The sequence below is a fragment of the Tachysurus vachellii genome, chromosome 17, assembly GCF_030014155.1.
Source record: "Tachysurus vachellii isolate PV-2020 chromosome 17, HZAU_Pvac_v1, whole genome shotgun sequence".
Lineage (NCBI taxonomy): Eukaryota > Metazoa > Chordata > Actinopteri > Siluriformes > Bagridae > Tachysurus > Tachysurus vachellii.
Window position 1 is genome coordinate 2,310,001 of NC_083476.1, and position 26,500 is coordinate 2,336,500.

A 26,500-nucleotide genomic window follows, 5' to 3' on the forward strand; every position below is an offset into this window, starting at 1 on the left:
TAGTGAGTTTTTTTTTTCATCCAGTCTTGCGCAGTGTGTGAGTGATGGATGGGAAATATCACATAATCATGTTGGAGAGAGAGAGAGGGAAAGAGAGAGAGAGAGAGAGAGAGAGAGAGAAAGAGAGAGGGAGAGAGAGAGGGAGAGAGAGAGAGAGGGAAAGAGAGAGAGCGAGAGAGAGAGAGAGAGAGAGAGAGAGAGAGGGAAAAAGAGAGGGAGAGAGAGAGATCGAGAGAGAGAGAGGGAAAAAGAGAGGGAGTGAGAGAGATTGAGAGAGAGAGGGAAAAAGAGAGAGAGCGAGACAGAGGGAGAGAGAGGGGGGGAGTGAGAGACAGAGGGAGAGAGAGAGAGACAGAGGGAGAGAGAGAGAGAGAGAGAGAGAATGAGAGCGAGAGAGGGAAAAAGAGAGAGAGGGAGAGAGAGAGATCGAGAGAGAGAGAGAGAGAGAGAGAGAGAGAGAGAGAGAGGGAAAAAGAGAGGGAGAGAGAGAGATCGAGAGAGAGAGGGGGAAAAAGAGAGAGAGAGAGGGTGAGAGAGAGATTGAGAGAGAGAGAGGGAAAAAGAGAGAGAGAGAGAGAGAGAGAGAGAGAGGGAGAGAGAGAAAGAGAGAAAGAGAGAGTGAGACAGAGGGAGAGAGAGAAAGAGAGAGAGAGAGGCAGTTTGTGGTTGTCTGAGGTAATTACTCAGAGAACAGCATTTGAGAAAAGGAGGAATAATTGACGGAAAGGAAGGAAAAATACAGTAGGTCACGAGAGGAGGAGTGAGAAAATCCACAGCACTAAAACAAAAATATATATTTTTTAGTGATTTATTAAAATAAAAACTCAATCTTTTATTGTCTATTTCAGTCTGATGATCTCTCTCTCTCTCTCTCTCTCTCTCTCTCTCTCTCTCTCTCTCTCTCTCTATCTGTGAGTCTGACCCCAGCAGGATGCTTCATCACTGTAATTGAATTTCTAAAACTTAAAAAATGTGTGTGTTTGTGTGTGTGTGTTATTGTGTTTGTGTACATTGCATTTGTGTGTATTGTTGTGTCTGTGTGCAGTTTTGTGTTTGTGTCACTATTATTTTTGTGTGTATTGTGACGGTATGTATTGTTTTACTTATTGATGTGCCTGTGTATAGCATTGTGTATTTATGTGCATTGTTGTTTATGTACATTGATTTGTGCATTTAATCTGCGTTTGTGTAGATTGATGTGTGTGTATATTGTAGTGTGTATTGTGTGTATACTGTTGTGTCTTTGTGTGTATTTTATTTTTGTGTTTGTGTCCATTTGTGTCCCTGCGTATACTGTTTTATACCTTTTTCATGTGTTTATGCTTGTGTTGTCTTTGACTATACTGTTGTGTCTGCAAAGTGTGTTTGTGTTTATTTTGTTTTAGTGTCTGTGTGTATAGTTGTGTTTGTGTGTGTGTAGTTGAGTGTAAACGTGTGCTGCATTGCACCAGCGCAGCTTTGCTTGAGCCACCGTCTTTTTATGTTGCCTGGCGGTTCGGACGTCCTCCAGACCCTGACAACAACACGGCTTGAGAACACAAACACACACTGGAGTGGGGTTGTACCACATGACTTTTACAGCCTGAGAATAATAATTGAGAATCTCTCTCTCTCTCTCTCTCTCTCTCTCTCTCTCTCTCTCACACACACACACACACACACACTTAGTCATCATGTGGCATTCAGTATCTTAGTCTACTGGCTTTAGGACCCTGAATATTGGGGATCATTCGACTCCTTTGGCTCCGCCTCCTGAAACTGGAACTAAGCAGAAATTATTAACATTCGTTCATTCATTCATTTTCTACCGCTTATCCGAACTACCTCGGGTCACAGGGAGCCTGTGCCTATCTCAGGCGTAATCGGGCATCAAGGCAGGATACACCCTGGACGGAGTGCCAACCCATCACAGGGCACACACACACACACACACTCATTCACTCACACACTCACACACTACGGATAATTTTCCAGAGATGCCAATCAACCTACCATGCATGTCTTTGGACCGGGGGAGGAAATCGAACCCCCAACCCTTCGAGGTGTGAGGCGAACGTGCTAACCACTAAGCCACCGTGCCCCCCAAATAAAGTGGGATTTGGCCTCTGAGCTCTATATAGTTTTATAAGTAAGAACAGGATGTTAAACGTAACTATAATCGGACAAAAACATACACCGTTTGTTTCCTTGATGAATAAAAACAGTCCTAAAAGCATATAGCATACAGTAATAGTTGTAAAAGAGTAAAGCACTTCATGGGGATGTTAGAGTGATGCCTCTTTATCACGCCAAACCTCTGTTGATTATTTTGAACATTTTGTATGAACTGTATGAACATTTTGAACTGATTACATACAGACCACTGTTGCTGTTTTTATCTAAACGTAGGACGAACGGAGAACGCTTCCAAAAAGACTTCCAAAACTCAGCTGTCACAAGCACCAAAGATGAAACTTTTAACCATTTAGAGCTACATCACCTGTCGTGGCCTCGGTGTGACACTTTATATCTGGATCTTTCTGTCACGATTCTTCTGCTGGTTTTTAACGCCTCGAATGTCTCCACTTTTCCGTCTGAATTTCTTTTCATCTTCTGGTGTCTGTCCTGTCTCTCCTGTTTTATCTTGACGATATTAGAAATAGGACTCCTGCCCCGGCCATGCTGGGTGGTTGTCATGGTAACAGGGTGGTCTGGGGGCGTCCGAGTGATGAAAAAAATTGTGGCACTGCGATTGCAGAAATCACCCAAGGATCACCCAAAAACTCTAGGAATGGGGCCATGGACCTGATTTTATTTTACGTGATATCCTTTCAATCTTCATTAAGTAACGCTTTACTGAAACTAATGTAATATTAATTATTCATTAAACTCGTTAGTGGAGACTTTAATGAGTGGCTGTCAATTGCCGAGGTTTAGAGCCACTGAAGGTGTGATTACTGCAGCAGAGTTCGCACATCATTTACAATTACGGCATTTGGCAGATGATCTTATGCAGAGCGACTTACCTTTGTCTCATTTATACAGCTGAGCAATTGAAGGTTAAGGGCCTTACTCAGGGGCCCAGGAGTGACAGTTTGGTGGCCCTGGGATTTGAACTCACGACCTCCCGAACACCTTAGCCACTGAGCTACCACATCCCAAGACATCCCATGTCATCAGACTCGCATCAAACTGCTGCAACAATTCACAAAAAACTCCACTGCTCTTCTCCACTGGTAGTATTTAAAAAAGTTGCCGCGATGATTTGGATGACAAGCACCACAAACAGGGTGGCAGCTTTCACCCCACTTTAAAAAAAAAGGTCAAAATTGTAAAGGTTGACTTGTCTGATCATAAATGCTGACAAACGTTACCTTATAACGCTAAATCATTCGCTAATTTATTGCTTATGGCTAGAAATTAAAGACAAGACAATTTGGACTAGTGTCACATACTCTGAACAGATCTGGATGATAAACACACACTTTTCTGTCCATCTATTAAACTCTGTGACCTTTCTGAGTTTATATCTGTAGCCCTGTACTGTAGCTAGTCTCTGGTCTGATGGCCTTCCGTCAGCTAAATATTTTTCATACACGAAAGAGCGCTTGTGATTGTCTGCAAAAGATCCATGTTTGGAAAGATAGAATCAAGTTATTATTTCCTTTTTTATCTGGTGCTGTAAAATACCGTTCAGCTCCTCGTTTGTTCCGTCAGTCCACGTCCCTTGAGCTAGTCTCAGATCACCACGATGAAGACAGTTTTCTCCAAAGTCATATGGGTTTCTTCATTTTATTAATGTCCTGATCTGTTTCTTTTTGTCTCCTTCTCAGAGTGTATCTCCACCTTTTTTATGGATGGATCTAACCTACAAGTTCTCGAGTTCAAGTAAACAGGACGTCAAGCTTAACATCGCGAACTGAGCGCCGCAAACTTTTGCGACACATTTGAGACATTTTAAAGTGAAGTAAAAATGGATACAGAGAACGCATACAGAGAGAGAACTACTCTGGCCCGTGGTGCTCGAGACATTGCCAAAGAAGCCAAGCGTCACGCTGTCAAAAAAGTCAACAAAGCCATAGACCGCGCATCAGACGAGTACTTGGGTCGCACGTACCACCGTTTTGAAAATGACGAGGATGATGAAGGCGGAGACGATGACCGTTTATACTACCAGGACGGTCAGGCGCAGCAACACGAGGACGACGAAGGATCCAGCGATGCCACCGAAGGCCATGACGATGAAGACGAGATCTACGAGGGAGAGTACCAGGGCGTGCCCGGAGCAGGGGACGGACAGGTAGCACTCGGTCGGCCGGTTACAGACGGAATGAAGGACAGGAAACAGCTGGAGAAAGAGCGAGAGGCTGAGGAGGAGGAGCTAGCACAGCAGTACGAGCTGATCATCCAAGAGTGTGGACATGGACGATTCCAGTGGCAGCTCTTCTTCGTGCTGGGGTTGGCGCTCATGTCCGACGGAGTGGAGGTGTTCGTTGTTGGGTTTGTGTTGCCTAGTGCCGAGACGGACATGTGTGTGCCCAACTCTGGGGCAGGATGGCTGGGTAAGTGCGAGGTCATAAGCACACACACACACACACACACAGTAACTGAAACACATTATCTCTTATGCAAACCTGCATAGAAGAACAGAACATTTGCATTTTCAGGTGTTTCGTCAGTGTATCGTCTCACTTATCTCAGTAGTTTTCTCCAATTTATTTAGAAGAATTTGCTTAGACAAACATTTAGGAACAATAACAGCTTCTACTGAGGTTCATTAAAAATAATTCAGGGTCTCTTTTAAAAAATGAATTACAAAGTTCCTGAAACAGTTCCTGTTTGTGTCCACGACCATTATGTAAAATTACAGAACATACAGGGCTACAGTATGTGTGTGTGTGTGTGTGTGTGTGTGTGTGTGTGTGTCTGTGTGTCTGTGTGTGTGTTCAGTAATCTCATTGGGAAGGATGTTGTCATGGCACCAGGTACAGTATGAGTACATGAGTGGGTAGTGTTATATTGGGCATGGATTGTGTGTGTGTCTGTATGTGGTGTGTGTATGTGTGTGTGTGTGTGTGTGTGACATCCGTGCACCTTGTTCCAACGTCTCATTGCATCCTCTCTCAAATCGAAGCCTGCAGGTCTTTATTTTATTATCTAATAAACTGAATTGTTGAGCTTGGGAATTAAAAATCTTTTCATTCAATGTTCTTTTTGTAAACATAAAACTTACGCCTGCAGTGAAGCTTCTACAAAACCCCAACACACACACACACACACACACACACACACACTGAATTCTGACACATATTAAAGAGACAGATGGAGATTTATCGTACAGCCTGAGATTAACAGAACCATTTGTGTCTGTGCAGCAAAACCATTAGTGTTGTGAAAATTTTGTCCCTCTCGGTCACAGAAGAATACAGAATACAAACATATCGTTCCGTCCAAACCCTAATCATCCAAGCACTGTTCTTGATTTCTCTGATGTTCACAGCGGGAAGACGTGTGGTCACACACGGAGTGTGATTTGCTGAAGTGAGTGTGAGTGTGTGAGTGTGTGAGTGTTCTGTGCTTCTAGTGGGAGAGAGACGGAGACAGACATATAGAGAGGAGACAGACAGACAAACAGACAGACAGACAGACAGACAGACAGACAGACAGACAGACAGACAGACAGAGAAAGAGCACAAGAGAGAGACAGGCAGAGGGGAAGTGTATGAGAAAGAAAGAGAGACAGGCAGCAGAGAACGAGTAGGACACAGACAGACAGACAGACAGAAAGACAGACAGAAAAAGAGCACATGAGAAAGACAGGCAGAGAGAACGTGTATGAGAAAGAAAGCAAGCAAGAAAGAAAGACAGACAGAGAAAGATCACAAGGGACAGAGACAGACAGAAAGAATACAAGAGAGAGAAAGATAGACAGATCAACAGAGAAAGAGTATGAGAGGGAAACACAGACAGAGAAAGAGTACAAGAGAGAGACTGAGAGAGAGATATGGGGAGAGAGAGAGATGGAGAGAAAGCATCAGGGCATGAAATCAGAAAGCTGAGCTCTAGGGCTCCTCTGAGGAGAACATCTGGCTCAGTTTGCGACGACGTTTCATCAACTCTGACTTACAGCAACAACAAGCTCTTTTTCCCCTCGTTTTACTCTTTCAAACCGCAGCGCTGCTGAATTCTCAAATCTGATTGGTTAGAATGTCTTTTCTATAACAGCAGCTGTGACAGCTTGTCCAGCTGCAAATCACAGCTGTACATCAATACGCTATCGTTTCTCCTCCTTCACTTGTGGGACTTTTATAGAGACGTTTAGATTAACGTTCATGGAAGGATAACCGGTTATGACATCACACGCCAAGGTATCTATCTTCTCTCGGTCACACGTCTTCAACCAAACCTGAACTCTGGTAACTTCTTTCTGTGACTTCTTGCACGTTTTTGTTCTTCAGCGTTCGCATGCATACGAACGGAAGTCAAAGGTACAACGAAGCAGCGTAGCGTGACGGCACCACACTTCATTCAGATTTACTCCTCCGCTCTGTAGAGATCTCTGTGGTCCTGTTGTGATGATGTTTATTCATTACATTTGTCGATCCATCCGAATCCAGTTCCTCGCTTAGATTATTCATTCATTCATTCATTTTCTACCGCTTATCCGAACTACCTCGGGTCACGGGGAGCCTGTGCCTATATCAGGCGTCATCGGGCATCAAGGCAGGATACACCCTGGACGGAGTGCCAACCCATCGCAGGGCACACACACACACTCTCATTCACTCACACAATCACACACTACGGACAATTTTCCAGAGATGCCAATCAACCTACCATGCATGTCTTTGGACCGGGGGAGGAAACCGGAGTACCCGGAGGAAACCCCCGAGGCACGGGGAGAACATGCAAACTCCACACACACAAGGCGGAGGCGGGAATCGAACCCCCAACCCTGGAGGTGTGAGGCGAACGTGCTAACCACTAAGCCACCGTGCCCCCCTCGCTTAGATTAGATTCCCCCAATGTGTTAAGGACGTCGGCTCGGCTCACGCCGGTCAGTTTGTGTCGGTCAGTTTCAGTGAAGGAGGTGTGGCCTAAATGTTGGTCAGTTTTGGTGAAGGAGGTGTGACCTAAATGTCATTCAGTTTCAGTAATGGAGGTGTGGCCTAAATGTCGGTCAGTTTCAGTGAAGGAGGTGTGGCCTAAATGTCGTTCAGTTTCAGTGAAGGAGGTGTGGCCTAAATGTCGGTCAGTTTTGGTGATAGAGGTGTGGCCTAAATGTCGGTCAGTTTTGGTGATAGAGGTGTGACCTAAATGTTGGTCAGTTTCAGCGAAGGAGGTGTGGCCTAAATGTCGTTCAGTTTCAGTGAAGGAGGTGTGGCCTAAATGTCGGTCAGTTTTGGTGATAGAGGTGTGGCCTAAATGTTGGTCAGTTTTGGTGATAGAGGTGTGGCCTAAATGTTGGTCAGTTTTGGTGAAGGAGGTGTGGCCTAAATGTCGGTCAGTTTTGGTGATAGACGTGTGGCCTAAATGTTGGTCAGTTTTGGTGAAGGAGGTGTGGCCTAAATGTTGGTCAGTTTTGGTGAAGGAGGTGTGGCCTAAATGTTGGTCAGTTTTGGTGAAGGAGTTTGGTGTTAAGGACGTCCTAGTGGATCTGTAAAAGTGGAGTAAAAATGAAGCACAGTCACAATGGCTCACGTTACATTAAAACATCGTTTAGTTTCTAGAACCACTGAGTCAGCTACAGTCCCAGAAAATAGGTACCTTTGCAGGTCCAAGCCTTTTATTCGCCAGGGTACTCCCACAAGAGTAGAGATTTTGTACCATTAGCCAATCTAAAAAAAGTGAACGTAGCGTACCGCTATAACTCATTTAAGCTACAAAATTGTACGGTAAGGCGCCTCGGGAAAACTCCGACAGCGGTCGTGTATTAGGGAATAAAATGTACCTGTGTTGTTCCTTTTTAATGACTTTGTGGTGCAATCGTTCTCTTTTGACTCTAGAGGGACCGGCGTGAGCCGAGGGATTCGCAGAGAGTCTGTGAAATGTTTCCGTCTGCCGTCGAGTCGTAATCCGAGGAGACTCTATAGATGTCAGGGAATGTTTTTTTTTGTAGCGGGAGCTAATTACACATGCTGAGCTGAGTTTAATTAATAAATAGAGCTTCTCATAGACCTGGTGAGGTGTAACAAAAAAACAGCTTCTTTTTTATTGTTGCCAGGAATTAACAGGGGAGGAAAAAGAGTGACTCAGCGTTCTATAGATCAGCAATGTCGCTTATCAAAATGTCACTCGTCAAAACCTTCATAAATAATGAAGTCCGAGACTCCTATTTCACTGTTATTCTGAAATGTATTAGAAACATTATGTATTAACATAACCGCCTTTAAGATCTTTGCCAAATGTTTACATTAAAATAACATGAAAAAATCAGTGAAGGAGGTGTGGCCTAAATGTCGGTCAGTTTCAGTAATGGAGGTGTGGCCTAAATGTCGGTCTGTTTCGGTGAAGGAGGTGTGGCCTAAATGTTGGTCAGTTTTGGTGATAGAGGTGTGACCTAAATGTTGGTCAGTTTCAGTGAAGGAGGTGTGGCCTAAATGTCGGTCAGTTTCAGTAATGGAGGTGTGGCCTAAATGTTGGTCAGTTTTGGTGATAGAGGTGTGACCTAAATGTTGGTCAGTTTTGGTGATAGAGGTGTGGCCTAAATGTTGGTCAGTTTTGGTGATAGAGGTGTGGCCTAAATGTTGGTCAGTTTCAGTGAAGGAGGTGTGGCCTAAATGTCGGTCAGTTTCAGTAATGGAGGTGTGGCCTAAATGTTGGTCAGGTTTGGTGATAGAGGTGTGACCTAAATGTTGGTCAGTTTCAGTGAAGGAGGTGTGGCCTAAATGTCGGTCTGTTTCAGTAATGGAGGTGTGGCCTAAATGTTGGTCAGTTTCAGTGAAGGAGGTGTGGCCTAAATGTCGGTCAGTTTCAGTAATGGAGGTGTGGCCTAAATGTTGGTCAGTTTCAGTGAAGGAGGTGTGGCCTAAATGTCGGTCTGTTTCAGTAATGGAGGTGTGGCCTAAATGTTGCTCAGTTTCAGTGAAGGAGGTGTGGCCTAAATGTTGGTCAGTTTCAGTGAAGGAGGTGTGGCCTAAATGTCGGTCAGTTTCAGTAATGGAGGTGTGGCCTAAATGTTGGTCAGGTTTGGTGATAGAGGTGTGACCTAAATGTTGGTCAGTTTCAGTGAAGGAGGTGTGGCCTAAATGTCGGTCAGTTTCAGTAATGGAGGTGTGGCCTAAATGTTGGTCAGTTTCAGTAATGGAGGTGTGGCCTAAATGTTGGTCAGTTTCAGTGAAGGAGGTGTGGCCTAAATGTCGGTCTGTTTCAGTAATGGAGGTGTGGCCTAAATGTTGGTCAGTTTCAGTGAAGGAGGTGTGGCCTAAATGTTGGTCTGTTTCAGTAATGGAGGTGTGGCCTAAATGTCGGTCAGTTTTGGTGATAGAGGTGTGGCCTAAATGTTGGTCAGTTTCAGTGAAGGAGGTGTGGCCTAAATGTCATTCGGTTTCAGTAATGGAGGTGTGGCCTAAATGTCGGTCAGTTTTGGTGATAGAGGTGTGGCCTAAATGTTGGTCAGTTTTGGTGATAGAGGTGTGGCCTAAATGTTGGTCAGTTTTGGTGATAGAGGTGTGGCCTAAATGTTGGTCAGTTTCAGCGAAGGAGGTGTGGCCTAAATGCTTGTCAGTTTCAGTGAAGGAGGTGTGGCCTAAATGTTTGTCAGTTTCAGTGAAGGAGGTGTGGCCTAAATGTTTGTCAGTTTCAGTGAAGGTGTGGCCAAAATGCCAGTCAGTTTTACTGAAGGGGCGTGGCCTAAATGCCTAATGTTCCAGTGAAGGAACAGAGAAAGAACATGATGTACTTGTAATTTCCACTTCATCAACAGGACTTAGGATCGTTCCTGGGTATTTTAAACAAGACACAGTTTTAAAACTCTTAATGATTGTTTAATTGTTCTTTTATTTAATGAAAAGAAGAAATCGTACCAAAGATCCAGAACAGGACACACAACAGAAAGTCTGCCAAACAGGAGCATTAACCTGAGCTTGACCTCTCAGATCGCTCTCCTCTCTCCTTCTGCGTTACATTTCGTACACTTCATTGAGTCTGTATAACTACATCACTTATACATCAGCAGGATGCTAATAGCTGTACCAGTCTGCAGAATTCTTAGCTTATGGACTGGAACAGAAATTCCTTTCCACAGGGAAGTTAAAGGATGGTATGTGCTAATATTGACACTATTATTGATGTTAATATTACCAGGGACATTAATTACACATGCTAGCTGTTAGCTTGATCATTAATAAACCACCTTTTTTGATGTTGTGGATAAACTTTTGATCAAACTGCTAGCATGACTCCACTCTTGAGTTTACGTCCAGGAGAAGAAAATTGTACTTGTCCTTTTAAGTGTGTTAGCCGTTAGCTAGCTCAGCTGAATTAATACTACAGAGCATTGAGTATGTGGTTTCTCAGTTTCAGTAGATTATCTCGGGCATTAGAGGGTTGGAGCAACATTTCTCTGATGGATCGTTTAGCTCTAGCAGTGGTGTTGGGGATTGTGTGTGTGTATGTGTGCGTAGCAGAGCTGCACTCTCTCTTTGTCAGCCTGTAATGAATCACCTGCCTTTCCCCATCATGCCTGCAGGAGCAGATAACACAGACGGCTTTCTGCATATCAGCTCCAATCAGAGAGGGTTCAGAAAGCATCAGAACATTACGAGAGCACAGTGAGAGCCAGAGAGATCTGAGTGTGCAGGAAGTGGACAACAAACGGTCGTTCCTCGCTTCTTTAGCACAAATTAGCATTTTTATTAGCATCTTGGATGGGGAGCGTAGAACGGGTTTATCGTGTGTGTGTGTGTGTGTGTGTATGTGTGTGTGTGTGTGTGTGTGCTGAATAGCTGATCATCCTATCCCTTTCTACTAACTCGAGTGGATTAGAGAACAGCAGGTGAAACACAGACTCAACACAATGAGCAGCGACTCACATCCATGAACCTCAGTTATTAATCCATAATGAAATCTGAGACGTTCCTCAAATTAAGGCAGTTAATTAAATAAGGGTGTTTTTGGTGTTTGATTGGAAAGTTAATGATTGGAAAATTCTCAGCCAATCACGTTACCCAGAATGTGGAACTGAAAGTGAATCTGAAACACACAATGCAGGCCGTTCGGTTAAAGGGAGCCTCAGAGGAACAGGATCCAGCATCAACAGAGAAAAGATCGGATTGAAAAGTCGTCTCTCTGTCAGTGAACTTTATATATCATCAGGATTAGAATCAGCACAAGTAATACCAACACATCACATTGGGGACAGCTTCAATGTGAGTGCGTATCAGGTCTTTCTAATGTATGTACTGGACCGGAGGAGATGCTGCATCAGCTTGCTTATTCCCACTGAGCACTAAGACAATTAAAAGGCGTGAAAAGCGACATCTGTTTTGTTCATGCACCGTGATTCCACTAGGGATATCATCAGATACGAATACATTATTTATAATGAACAGATAATAGATGTTCTGAACAGATACAAATCCAATATGAGCTCTTGTACTGAGATGGTAAAGGGAACAAAAAGAGGATGGATGTCTGGAGAAGTGAAAGAGGCGTGGACTCTCTGTCAATCCTAATGTAGGACTTCTGGTCTCTCTCTTTCAGTCATAATGAAGAAGGTGTGGTCTCTCTGTCAGTCAGTGTGAAGGAGGAATGGTCTCGCTGTCAGTTCTAACGAAGTAGACATGGTCTCTTTGTCAGTCCTAACAAAGTAGGTGTGGTCTCTGTCAGACCAAGTGAAGGAGGTGTGGTCTCTCTGTCAGTCTTAACAAAGTAGGTGTGGTCTCTCTGTCACTGCAAGTGAAGGAGGTGTGATATATCATGTTGATATGGAAGTGAGCTAATGATGGAGGTGTGGTCTCTGTCAGACCAAGTGAAGGAGGTGTGGTCTCGCTGTCAGTCTTAATAAAGTAGGTGTGGTCTCTCTGTCAGTCCTAACAAAGTAGGTGTGGTCTCTCTGTCAGTCCTAACAAAGTAGGTGTGGTCTCTCTGTCAGTCCTAACAAAGTAGGTGTGGTCTCTCTGTCAGCCTTAACAAAGTAGGTGTGGTCTCTCTGTCACTGCAAGTGAAGGAGGTGTGATATATCATGTTGATATGGAAGTGAGCTAATGATGGAGGTGTGGTCTCTGTCAGACCAAGTGAAGGAGGTGTGGTCTCGCTGTCAGTCTTAATAAAGTAGGTGTGGTCTCTCTGTCAGTCCTAACAAAGTAGGTGTGGTCTCTCTGTCAGTCCTAACAAAGTAGGTGTGGTCTCTCTGTCAGTCCTAACAAAGTAGGTGTGGTCTCTGTCAGCCTTAACAAAGTAGGTGTGGTCTCTCTGTCAGCCTTAACAAAGTAGGTGTGGTCTCTCTGTCACTGCAAGTGAAGGAGGTGTGATATATCATGTTGATATGGAAGTGAGCTAATGATGGAGGTGTGGTCTCTGTCAGACCAAGTGAAGGAGGTGTGGTCTCGCTGTCAGTCTTAATAAAGTAGGTGTGGTCTCTCTGTCAGTCCTAACAAAGTAGGTGTGGTCTCTCTGTCAGTCCTAACAAAGTAGGTGTGGTCTCTCTGTCAGTCCTAACAAAGTAGGTGTGGTCTCTGTCAGCCTTAACAAAGTAGGTGTGGTCTCTCTATCAGCCTTAACAAAGTAGGTGTGGTCTCTCTGTCACTGCAAGTGAAGGAGGTGTGATATATCATGTTGATATGGAAGTGAGCTAATGATAGAGGTGTGGTTTCTGTCAGACCAAGTGAAAGAGGCTTGGTCTTTCTGTCCACCATGGTGCAGGAAGCATGGTCTCTCTGTTACCCCAAGTGAAGGAGGTGTGGTCACATTGTTTGGCCGTCCTAAAAAGGAGGCGTGGCCACATTGTTCAGCAGTCCTAATTAAGGAGGCGTGACCAAATTGTCTGGCAATTCTAATGAACGAGGCGTGGCCAGAGTGTCTGCCACGCCAAATACAAAAGGTGTGGCCACACTATTAGGCCTAATAAAGAAGGCCTAGACACTTTGTCATGTATTTTAATATATAACAATGATTATTTCAACTTGCTAAACAGTTTTCTCTTTCTGTTCTCTCTCTCTCTCTCTCTCTCTCTCTCTCTCTCTCTCTCTCTCTCTCTCTCTCTCTCTCTCCTTCACAGGTAGTATTGTGTACCTGGGGATGATGGTGGGAGCATTTTTCTGGGGCGGTTTGTCAGATAAAGTGGGCCGGAGGCAGTGTTTGTTGGTGTGTATGTCCGTGAACGGATTCTTCGCCTTCTTGTCCTCGTTCGTGCAGGGCTACAGCACGTTCCTGTTCTGCAGGATGCTCTCGGGATTTGGGTGAGTGTCTTTGAGTTCAGCCACCTTGAGAATTTAATGAAAAAAATTAGCTATTGCCCAAATTAGGGCAATTGCAGGTGGTCCTTAATTTGATCTATTTGTGTACCCTCCACTTGTACTTGCAAGTGCACACAAAAAAAGTTTTTACTATTGTGTTATTCTTACAATTAAATGGTTATCGAGGAAAATGTTAACTTTTGCCTTTTGGGTGTTAGAAAGCATTTTGTGTACTATGTGTACGTTTTGCTTTTTTTATTTACAGTATATACTGTATCTAAGGTGCGGTTTTATTTTTCAGCAGGATGAAATCAGCTGTGATTTCCGCTGGGTTGAGCACTCTTTAATTATCCACATCCAGAGCTGTTTTTATTTTTGAAGTGCTCTTTACAGCGACCCAGGGAGCAGTTTTTTGTTTGATTGGGCTTCAACAGGGGTCTGAACTCAATTTGACCTCAGGCTGGTAGCGAGGTCCTTTTGTCTCGCTATGGGGTCTGGGTACTTAAGAGTACACACAAACAAAGACACACACATACACACTCTTTCTCTCTCTCAGAGTCTCGCCAGGTCTTTTGGAACATTCAGTCTGGCTCCATACTGAGATAATGACTCCAATGTGAGTGACACACACTTTTCTCCAGACCACACACACTCTTTTTCCCCATTTTTCTTTTGCTCTCTCTCTCTCTCTCGCTCTCTCTCTCTCTTTCTTTTAACATCAATCCTCATTTAAGTTATGGGTCAGTGCCAGGAGGTTCAACCAGCCTGGTGACTTTGCAGCAAAGAGAGAGAGAGAGAGAGAGAAAGAGAGAGTGGGGGATTGCAGTAAGATAAGTACAGCAGTGGGTTTTATTGCAAATTGAATGAACAGCCTCTGCTTTGTCCTTGTGGAGTGCTGATTTTCAGCAGTGCTGCTTCCCCCACTGTCTCTCTCCATCCTCCATCTTCCATCTTTACTATCCCTAAGTGTCCGTGAGGTCATATTTAACCGCCGGGGGTCAGAAGTCATCCTGAAATAGATTTTGTTTGGTGAACGCCGATTAAATCGAGGTGCCATATTACTTCTCAAATCATGACAGAAATTGTATTCGTTATCTTCGTTTGAAGCTTTTAACACATCACACATCACGCTGAAGGGCATGTGGTAGTGTCTAAGGTGTTGGACTGCTGATCAAAAGGTCGAGTTCAAATCAAGTTGTCAGTGCTCGGCCCCTAAGCGAAGCCCTTAACACTCAGTTGTATGAAAATAGATAAAAATGTAAGTTGCTCTGGATATGGGTGTCTGCTAAATGCCATAAATGTAAAGACCCACCTCTCACCCCCTTTTTCCCCACCACTGAGTACTGGTTTTGAATCCAAATCCTTGATTTATGCTTCCTCAGAAATGCTGCTCACAAAAAAAGGCTGCAGTGTAGATGTTTCAAAACATTAGGACTAGAACAGTAGGAGCTGTCAATCAAACAGGTACGAAATACTTGTGGAGGATCAGGAAGCATGAAGTGAAAACGTGTGCATTTTATTTTTCTTGGGATGAAGATCTTTTAGTTTTGGGCATGGATTCTTTTGAAGGAAATGATACAATATCGCACCATATAAAAAAGGGTCTTAGCTTAATCCAGGGCTAATGCTAATGCTAGCCCTCTGAATTAACAGCGAATTGAAAGAAGATGCAAGACACGTTTGCACTTCCTGTTAGTAAATTCATACTTATTACGTACCACTTGCTTCAAAGCCCAAATCACTGTACAGCTAGAAACTCCAAGCACGTAGAAATTGTTTCTCTTCCTTGCTTACCCATGTTCCTCTGCAGGATCGGCGGGGCCGTGCCTATTGTGTTCTCGTACTTCGCCGAGTTCCTGGCGAGGGAGAAGCGCGGTGAGCACCTGAGCTGGCTCTGCATGTTCTGGATGATAGGTGGCATCTATGCTTCAGCTATGGCCTGGGCCATCATCCCACACTACGGTGAGTGATGGCAGCTACAGCCAATCAGGGAGCAGCATTGCTCATTAGATAAATATACAAACGCCATGTGTGTCATGGCGTTTCAACATGTAAAATGCATGTACGTTAACATCACCTACAGAGTGGTAAGAACGTAAGTATTGGTAGTTCTTGCTAAGCAGAAAGAATTTGGGGCGGGGCTTACACCTGACACTCAAGAAAATAACTGTTCATGCAGTGGATACATGCGTGCTATTGATATTAAATAATCACACCATGGTATAATTAAATTTGTACTTCGCCAGAAAATTGCTACTTATAATGTCTGAATGTTAACGAGGTCCGTGTACTCCTTATTCCTTAATGCGTGTAAAACGGAGGATTACGGCTATAGAATCCAAGAGACAGGGGAAAGAACGAGGGATATAGCGGCATTAGGGCGATATCTGGAACAAAAGGAGAGGAGCAGAGGTCGTTTGAGGGTAGGAATGGAAGCGAGGGAGCGTGGAGAGAAGAACTGGAGGGAGAGGGTGGGTGAAAATGATTAATGTAGGCTGCGTTAAGGATATTTAAAGGATGAAGGCACACAATAGCGAATGAAAGTGAATGCAGAGAGGTGCGGAAAAAAGGAGGGGGCGAGAAAAGTGAGAGTGAGAGGAGCATTAGAAGTGGGTAAAAATTAAAAAAAAAAGGGAGATTGCAGGGGGGAACAGGGAAGCAAATACAAGGATAGTGGAGGAAAAGATGGATAAATAAAGGTGCAGAGTGTGGCGTGTTCTTCACATGTTTCACATCTTCTCTGGTTTCCTTTCATTAGCCAAGAACTTGCCAATGGGTGTGAATGAGTGTGACACAGAATATTCCTGCACACTCATAACGACCGGTTCTACACAGAACCTAAAACAGTTCTATTGCTTGCTTCATATATGGAACCGCAGAATGCTTCTGTATGTAGATCTACAACAGGCTTCTTTAAATTCATGTTAAAGGGTTCTTTTTATTATTATTATTATTATTATTATTATTATTATTATTATGAAATTAATTATATATTATATATTTTTCATATTCATTCATTCATTCACTTTCTACCGCTTATCCGAACTACCTCGGGTCACGGGGAGCCTGTGCCTATCTCAGGCGTCATCGGGCATCAAGGCAGGATACACCCTGGACGGAGTGCCAAGCCATCGCAGGGCACACACACACACACTCATTCACTCACACACTCACACACTACGGACAATTTTCCAGAGATGCCAATCAACCTACCATGCATGTCTTTGGACCGGGGGAGGAAACCGGAGTACCCGGAGGAAACCCCCGAGGCACGGGGAGAACATGCAAACTCCACACACACAAGGTGGAGGCGGGAATCGAACCCCCAACCCTGAGGCGGGAATTGAGCCCCCAACCCTGGAGGTGTGAGGCGAACGTGCTAACCACTAAGCCACCGTGCCCCTATTTTTCATATTTAAATATTTAATTATTTTTTATTTCATACAGTATTCATCACAGCAAATCTAAAAATCAGTCATTCAGCTAGTTTTAGCTTTAGCTCATAAACTAAATAAAGTAATAGTTGTTTGTTTTCTCTCAGTGAGTAAATTTCACCCTGACCTTATTTCATAACTGATTTCTTAACAAAAACCCCAGCCGCTTCTTCTCTCCTCCATGACATCCCTCTTTCCTCCCTTCCCTTTTCACTGTGTCTGGTGAACGACTGTACTCGTAAATGAGGTCAATTGATTGGCCTGTCTCGATTTTAACACCCTGTTCGGAGGTACTGGTGTGTGTGTGTGTGTGTGTGTGTGTGTATGTGTAAATGTGGTTCTGCCGCAATGCTTCCACATCTGTGGGGTTGGGGAGGGAGAAGTGCTGATGGTATATGCTTGTGTGTGTGTGTGTGTGTGTGCTTTATACTTACTGTTTTGATTGGTATGCACATATATTAGTGCATTTTGTGTTATGTGGAGTCTCTGTTTCTCCATTATATTGCATTGTGCTACGCTGCATTGTTTTCAGTTTAGAAGCCTCTGCTGCTTCAGTGATGTGTAATATACTGTAAATGTGTATGCGGATTAATCTTGTGTGTGTGTGCGCGCACGCACGTGTGTGTGTATGTGTGTGTGTGTGGCAGTCGAGGCAGCCAGCCGTACACTCAAATCTATTATACTCCTAATCCATATAATGAGATCCTCTACAGCTGCAGCTACACACACACACACACACACACACACACATACTCAATGTGTTAAGTATGGCAAATAGAGAACACACACACATTATAAGTTGATTATAACATTAGATTTAACATGAATTGAATTGAAATCTACTGTAAATTCAATAAAAGCTATTATTTTTATCACTATAATAAATAAAATAATACTAAAAATCACTTAAAACACTAAAATTATAAAATTATATATATATATATATATATATATATATATATATATATATATATATATATATATATATATAATTTATTTATTTTTTGAAAACCTACTTAAACTAGGAGATAATAAAAAATAAGACTGACAAAAAAACAAGACAAAAATGTTAAGAATATGAAAAATAATATGAAAAAAATTCATTAAACTTCATGATTTCTATTACAGTTTGTATAGTTCAGACATACAAAACATTTTTTATAGCTCTCCTAAACTCTTACAATCCTGCCAGAAAATGAGCTTCAGGGTGTAATGAACACATCACAGCTCACTAATGACCCTGACTTATTTAAGCTGACCCTCAGAGATAGCAATGCTGGCAGATACTGATCCGGCCTAGAGGATGGAGACATTATCTTTGAAGAATAAGTGTCCGTCTCTTCAGTCTCTGTAGGTAAAGAGAGGCTGAGCTGCCAGATAATGATCCAGACTTTCAGCTTTGGTGGGAAGTATAAGACTTCAGGAAGAGAAAGAGTGTTTTTTGCAGTGATGTAAAAAAAAAAAAAAGATCTTTACTGCAGAATTATGATCAAGTTTGTATTCAGTTTACAATATCGGTCAAAGTGGAAAAATTTAAATTTTTGTTATGCTACCATATATTCATTCCATACATCCAGGATGCATATCAAATAAACTTCACACCTTTTTCACTGTCAGACACTTTACACTTAACTTAAAAATATATATATTTTTATTGAGCAGCTTGTTGTCCTGTTGACTATAATGCTAGTTTTTGTGTTAGCTTTGTTTTCAGTGTTAATTCCTTTACTAGTCTGTTTATAATAATGCTAATTCTGTGGGTTAGCATCATCCTGGTTCATATGCGACTCTGTTTACTACCTAATTAGTTATTTTGCTAATCTGCATATAATGATGCTAGTTTGTTATGCTAGTAGTTGCTAGTTATAATGATGCTAGACTCTGGAATTACACATTGTTCTGCCTCTCAGACCCGTGTGTCTGTGTGTGTGTGTGTGTGCGTGTGTGTGTGCTAGAATGTGTGTGTATACAAGAATTCTAGCACACTTACAAACTATCAAAATCAGTTTATATACCAGCACTTTATTATAGAATACTAGCACAATATCTTAATTGCTTTCTTTCATACTAGCATAATTCATGCTATTTAATACTATGATAATTCCACACTAGCTCACTTGCAAATTAGCATCCTTGCTTACAATTTTGCAGGCTGGAGCTTCAGCATGGGCTCAGCGTATCAGTTCCACAGCTGGAGAGTATTTGTGGTTGTCTGCGCTCTCCCGTGCGTCTGCGCCGTCGTCTCACTTACCTTCACGCCAGAAAGTCCACGCTTCTTGCTGGAGGTAAGCTGTGAGTGAAATGCACAGTTTTATACATTTTTTTTATTACAGGTGTGTTTTTTTATGTCGTCTGTGTATGATTCTTTCCGTACTTAGACGGGGAAACACGATGAGGCTTGGATGGTGTTGAAACAGATCCATGACACCAACATGCGTGCTCGAGGAGAGCCAGAGAAAGTTTTTACTGTGAGTATTATATAGACCCTATACACACATACTGTTTTATTTTTATTTATCTTATTGAGGACCTTCTACAAGAATATTTATTACTGCAGCAAATGAATTATCTGCTGCTTCCAGATCTCACTAACTAAATGGAGATATCAGCTTTAAAACATGCTTTTATTTACAATACTTTCCAACAAAAGTCCCTAAAAAACTTTTTTGTGAGGATAGGATGATTGAGAGGACACTTGACACTTTTCTATCATTATGAGGACTTGGTCCTTATAAAAGTTGTGGTCCTTATAAAAGCTGAATAATATGTTTTCCTTGTTTATGTTTGTTGTCTTTGTTTACGGACGTGTAACTAAATTACCCAAAGTACCCAGATTCCTTATTCAAGTGAAAGCACAATGAGTCATCAGTACAAATTTATTCACTGGTAAAAGTTCTAGAGCGGCATCAAATTCTTCCTTCAGGTTAATGTGGAAAAGTTTGAACTTTAAGATTTAAGATTTTCAAACATTTGTCCCGCCTTCACCAAGGAACATGAAAAAACATTAACTGGGGATAAATAAACAACAGCATCATTCCTAAACTTTAAAATTAGTAGCTAGCGTGATGATAACTCTGACTACACACTAGCTCAATGTTAATAGTGAGATAATAATCTCCCAAAACTAATCACATTCAGGGGCTTTTTACACCTGGTCACTTCATGCGTTTTCTGTGATCCGATAGCTATCCGATGGTAAAATGACCAGGTCTAAATGCCCTCCGAAACGTTTTCAAGACGGATATAATTCTGATCGTTCAAACCACTTCAGGAGGTGGTCTGGGACGCATTTCAGGTGTAAATGAATGTGGTTGTTCAAGCCACATACGTCAGCGCTATACTCCTCGCAAACGGAAGTACGTCACTCGCAGGTGAGTCTCACAGTCGTGCATCACGCCACAAACGGAAATGAGGTAAAATATATTTGCATTTTGGGCGGGAGTAGAAAGATTGGATCGATATCCGATTCTCCAAGACGCATTTATGTGGCCTAATGTAAATGGAACAGTTTTAACAAATCGGATAGCTATCAGATCAGAGAAAAAGTGACCAGGTGTAAAAAGGCACTGAGATACAAATAGATTGCAACACTTTCTCATTCTCACCGTCACCTCTGTTGAAGTTTAGAAATTTATGCCTTGTTATTACTATTCCCAATTTTGCTCTTCGAATAAAATTCCAAGATGCATGTTTATAAGGTTCTTCAACGCAATGTGATCGTGATAAAAAAAGGCTTGGTACTGTTTTGTTAGTGTGAGTGTGTAACTCTGTGTCGCCCCCTGCAGGTGAACCGTATAAAAATCCCTAAGCAGTTGGACGAGTTTGTTGAGATGCAGTCCGAGTCGGCGAACCCTGTGGCTAAAGTCCTCTTCCGAATCAGGAGTGAATTCCGCGGAGTGAGTCCACACCTTGTTATAAAGTATACACACATCTTCCCCTTGTACACTTACACCAGTTCGGCTGTCGGCTTTATCTTTATTCTTTTACTCATCTTCAGTAAAAAGTTCATCATCCTTAGGGTTGCGTTTAGGTCCATCGCTTATCCCAGGAACGCGGCGGGAATACAGTCTAGACGGGATGCTAGTCTGTCACAGAGCAGATTTAGTACAGGTTTATCAAATTCGAAGACCGTGAAGTAATTTGTCTGTGCTATGAAATAATGTAGCTTTAGCGCAGATGTAATTGATGTATTTGTGTGTGTGTGTCTGTGTGTGTGTGTGTGTATGTGTGTGTTTCACAGATTTGGCTAACATTCCTAAAGTGTTGGGATTACCCTGTGAAAGACAACACTGTGAAGCTGGCTATAGTGTGGTTCTCTCTGTCCTTTGGGTAAGAAACACTTCTTCTTCTTCTTCTTCTTCTTCTTCTTCTTACGGCTCTCACCCACACCTTCACACAATCGCATCTTTACTGTAGCTTTTGGACATCTTCAAGTACGAAGAAGAAGTAATAAGAAAGTGATTGCTGTTCGCACTGTGAAATGTGATTAAATTGTTCTGTTAGGATTTTTTTTACCTCATATATATGTGTTTGTAATTTCACAGCTTTCTGTCCTGCTACTGTAGCTACCATGAGGTAATCTGAGAAGATTTTTAGTCAGATTCATGTTTATAATCTTCACTGCTAGCCCTAAACAGCTAGCTAACACAAGCTAACCTGACAGGATTTATGAGTCATATCCATGTGTATTGAACATTTTCATTGTCAGGTAGCTAGCATAAGCTAATTTGACAGGATTTCTGGAAAGCTTCTTGTCATAAACTTCATAAACTTTTTTTATGCTATGAGGGATTTTCAGAGAATCCTGAACTTGTTTGGAAAAAGTGGATCAGTAGTTAAGGTGTTGGCCTAATAATCAGTAGGTTGTAAGTTTGGGCCCACCAAGCTGCCTCTTCTGGGCCCCTGAGCAAGGCCCTTAACCCCTTAATTGATCAATTGTATAAATCTAATTCACTCTGGATGAAGGTTTTTACCAAATGCTGTAGATGTATTATAAAATATATATTTTCATCTGAAACCATTTTAGAGTTTTAGATTTTTTAAGACTATAAAAGGGTTATTATTTAAATAAACTATAGTTAGGTGTTAAATTTAACTCTATATGTAAGTAGAATTTGAACACCACAGGAGTTTAGTTTTAACTCCTGAAAATAGCTTAAAGATTAACGCCCATAAAAGAGTTTAACATTGTGTTTGAGTATATTCGATGGTCACACATGTACACTCAAATGTAGTTAAAATAAACTCACAGAGAGTTTTTCAAAGGCCAGAATTTGCTGTGTAATTATACTGCAATACTAGCGCACTAGCTAGCATGAGCTAACCTGACATTTCTGTGTCATAAACGTTCACTGCTAACACTACCTTACTAGCCACTGTTACGCGTCTTCCGTTCTAACACTAGCTAACAAAAATAAACAATTTCTGACAGAATATTTGTGAAAATCTTTACTTTTTGACTGTAGAAATAAAACTTTGATGGTTGGAAATTTTTCCTAGTTCATGTAGATACACATCTTTCCTCTGTTCTATTGTTTTTATCACTGTTCTTTGACCAAATAGAAAATGAGATATGACCTTTCTCACTTTCTTAAACACACTCATGCTTTTTCTCACAAATAAACACACTGTGATGGTGTGTCTGTGGCAATGTAATGAGGTGCTGTCCTCATGTAATTGCTGCGCTAATGGTAGCTGTCGTTAACGTGGACAGGCCCAGAGGTGGAGCTGCGTAAGACGGCCCAACATCAGCGTAATTACTGTTGTCATCATAGCCATTGTGTGGATGGGCCTGGAGGCGGAGCTGCACCAGGGGGACAGAGCCATCTGTAATTACCATACTTCTGTAGTGTTAGTTAACTGGCTCAAGGACTGGCCAAGTTTATGTAATTCCAAATATAATTATGTAACAACACACACACACTCACTAGCAAACTTTAACAATGTTAGCTACCTCATCAAAACTCTTAGCTGGCAAACTTGAGTAACCTTAGCTAACTACATGTTTGTTTTTCAGCTATTGTTTAGTTTGTTAGCTAGCTAAATGTTAGCTAACGTAACACTGTCATTGAATAATTTTTTTCTCTGTTTGCTGAAATTGAATACCCTCTTCTACCCCCAAGCATTTGTTCTTGTACACACACACACACACACACACACACACACACACAGGGAAAGATTAAGGATAACAAAACAAATAACAAAAGGTTTTGTTATCCTTAATCTTCCCCTGTGTGTGTGTGTGTGTGTGTGTGTGTGTGTGTGTGTGTGTGTGTGTGTGTGTGTGTGTGTGTGTGTGTGTGTGTGTGTGTATTTATCCACCCACTAAAAGGGAGAGACCAACACATCTCTCTCTCTCTAGATGTAAAACATGCACTAAACCTGTCAGGCAGCGCTGGAGTAGGTGGACTGTAGAGGAGCATCATCATTCTTTCTCTCTTCTCTTCTTTTCTTTTCTCTTTTCTGTATGACAGCACAACTACACTTCTTTTTACTTTCTAAGCTTGCAGTATTCACGGCTTAGCAAAAAATATTAGCAAGCAATATTTCCACGTTCCCAAATATAACTTACTTAGAAACCTATAATCATTAAGGACCACTGAAATACAAATACACACATAGTACACATGTTCTATCCAATCATCTTCTCTTAACGTGATGTCATTTCCTGTCATGTAAAATCCTGTGTGTAGATACTACGGTCTTTCGGTGTGGTTTCCTGACGTCATAAAGCACCTTCAAGCGGACGAATACGCAGCGAGAGTGAAAACCCACAACAACGAACGCATCGAAGATTTTACTTTTAACTTCACTCTAGAGAACCAGGTGCACTCCAACGGGTCCTTCATCAACGACAGGTGAGACGGAATCATCATCCAAACTCATCCAGACTCTCTCCACTCAGCCATAAGAATGAGGAAAGACACGAAAACATAGCTAACATTTTATATGTTAAAAATTTATTTATATTATTTCAGTAACTGTTACATTATGAATAAAAAACCCTGTATTTTATATTAAGCACTACACTGAGAAACAGAGGGAAGTTGCAGTAACCTCTGAAAAATATTGGCACCCTTTGTCAAAAGTCTCAATAAAATGTATCATACATGCAACTGTTATGAAATATGTTTGAACCAATACATATGGGGACGTGGTATAATGTATTATTTTACTCATTTTAAAGTTTATTTGTCTCTTTCTTTATTTCTTATGCATAAAACTATTTCAGAAGTATTGGCAACCTTACGAGGAATATTAACAGTGTAGAATTTGTTTCCGTGTGTGTGTGTTTGTGTGTGTATGCAATGTATTACTATTTTAAGAATCTCAGAATCTCTTCCCTATCACTAACAATACCCCCCCCCCCCACACACACACACACACTGGTGAGGTAACATCACATTACGCCACAATAACAGGAAATTAAAAAGCCTTTATCTGTTTTTCACGTTCTCCCTCAACAAGACCTTCTGATTCTACTGCTCTCTTTTTGCTTGAGATTTTATCTGATAATTCATCCTGTATCCCTCTTTTAACCAATTCAGTCCTGGTAGTTATGTGTACACTGAGACCAGTGCATTAATCTTGAGATTATATCAGACAGTGTAACACACCGTCACAGCATACAGCCCAAGCAAAAATAGCGTAAATGTGCAGGGATGTTTAGCTGTGGGAAGCTGTAAAATAGTCGATTCTGACGAGTCAGTGTTTTATTATAAAGTACTTATAAAGAAAGTCTCTCTTTTAAAAGTCGCTTTTTTAAATCTAGCAACGATTCAGTATTTTTTTCATTTATTCATTCATCTTCTACCGCTTATCTGAACTACCTCGGGTCACGGGGAGCCTGTGCCTATCTCAGGCATCATCGGGCATCAAAGCAGGATACACCCTGGACGGAGTGCCAACCCATCGCAGGGCACACACACACACACGCACATTCACTCACGCAATCACACACTACGGACAATTTTCCATAGATGCCAATCAACCTACCATGCATGTCTTTGGACCGGGGGAGGAAACCGGAGTACCCGGAGGAAACCCCCGAGGCACGGGGAGAACATGCAAACTCCACACACACAAGGTGGAGGCGGGAATCGAACCCCGACCCTGGAGGTGTGAGGCGAACGAGCTAACCACTAAGCCACCGTGCCCCCCAAGTATTAATTTTTTTTTTTTTTTTTTTTTTTTTTTTACAATATATGATATACTGTAAAATCAACCATCCAAAAGAAGTTTGGATGAAGTTTTTTTATTTAATTTATTATTATTTTTTTTTACACCTTTCAGATATTGTGTTTACGTTTCAGTGTCAAATTCTGCTGAATATAAGTTTAATTTTTTTTTTTAATCAATTTGTTCTCAGGTTCATCGGGATGAAATTTAAATCGGTCACTTTTAAAGATTCCCTCTTCCAGAACTGCTTCTTTGAGGATGTCACCTCGCTCGGGACTTACTTCAAGAACTGCACCATCCTGGACACGTTCTTCTACAATACAGGTCTGTGTGTGTGTGTGTGTCTGTGTGTGTGTGGATATACAGACTTTCTATTCAAACTCAGTAAACAGAGACACAGGTGTGAGTGATCAGGATACGTGTCTCAGACAGAGTTTCATGTGCTGGGGCTGATGGGTAATGTAGTTCAGAGATGATTCCGTCATAACCATGACAGTCAATACATGTTTTTGATGAGTTCTTAAATGAGTTCTGACAAAGGCAGTGAAGGAGAACGATTGTGGTTTAGGACAAAGATTTTATTCCAGCATTCAGCGGGATAAAAGCTGTCCCCTGCCTGAAACACCATGCCTCATATAGTCCCAGCGATATGATGGCTACAAAAGTGTATTTCCTGAAATAATAGAGACTGTCAGTTTGATGGATTTCCCGCCAATGGAAACAAAACAACGCAATATTGTTTTGGACGCTGTGTAAGTAGTAAAGAACATCAAATCTCTCAGTGGAGGAAAAGGATGCAGATTAATTACCGACTGCAGCCCATGTGTTGCTCGGCACAGTTTGTTCCCTCCTCTTTACCTCATCCTTTAATGCTTAGAGAATAATATCTTCTCTGTGGTGGACCGGTTTGACTGATGGAGGAAGCAGAAGATTCTGACATGCTGCAGCGACAGGAAATTCACTGCGATGGGTTGTGTACTATGAAAATGAAGTGTAGGCCAGATTTCACAAAAAACAAAGCAGTTAGCAGGAGGGGTGGGGAACATCGTTGGGGAAATTTTTCAAAATGGCTGCCACACTATGGCAAGAATTCAGTGAAGCGTAAATGTTAAACATTTCTAAATTGATTTCTAAATGGCATGTGGGTCCAGTGGAGGCTGTTGTGACGTAGCGTAATGGAGGTGATGGTGTCATGCAAAATGTTCATACTGTTATTGAGACAAAATCTGAGGTAAAGAACACAGTGGCTGTGTCCAAACTTCTTTACTATTCTATATACAGTAGGTGAAATGCAGTGTTTCAAAGGACTAGTATGTCCAAATGAATCAAATGCAATAGGCACTGAATCAAATGCATTAGATACAGAATCAAATGCAGTACAGTAGGTACTGAATCGAATGCAGCAAATATAGAATCGAGTACAGTAGGTACTGAATCAAATGCAGTACAGAAGGCACTGAATCAAATGCAGTAGATACAGAATCAAGTGCAGTACAGTAGGTACTGAATCAA

The 26,500-nt window shown here is 41.9% G+C and overlaps 1 protein-coding gene across 1 annotated transcript in view; it reads left to right on the top strand.

Moving 5' to 3' along the window:
• Window positions 1-26,500, top strand: part of LOC132860330 (synaptic vesicle glycoprotein 2C) — a 37,167-nt gene that overhangs the window by 5,399 nt on the left and 5,268 nt on the right. Inside the window, exons 2-10 of the mRNA XM_060891499.1 lie at window positions 3,813-4,541; window positions 13,199-13,379; window positions 15,187-15,338; window positions 18,962-19,095; window positions 19,189-19,278; window positions 20,596-20,706; window positions 21,051-21,139; window positions 23,503-23,667; window positions 25,179-25,312. Coding sequence (XP_060747482.1) covers window positions 3,953-4,541; window positions 13,199-13,379; window positions 15,187-15,338; window positions 18,962-19,095; window positions 19,189-19,278; window positions 20,596-20,706; window positions 21,051-21,139; window positions 23,503-23,667; window positions 25,179-25,312 — 1,645 coding nt within the window. The 5' untranslated portion in view covers window positions 3,813-3,952. The remainder of the gene's footprint in view (window positions 1-3,812; window positions 4,542-13,198; window positions 13,380-15,186; window positions 15,339-18,961; window positions 19,096-19,188; window positions 19,279-20,595; window positions 20,707-21,050; window positions 21,140-23,502; window positions 23,668-25,178; window positions 25,313-26,500) is intronic.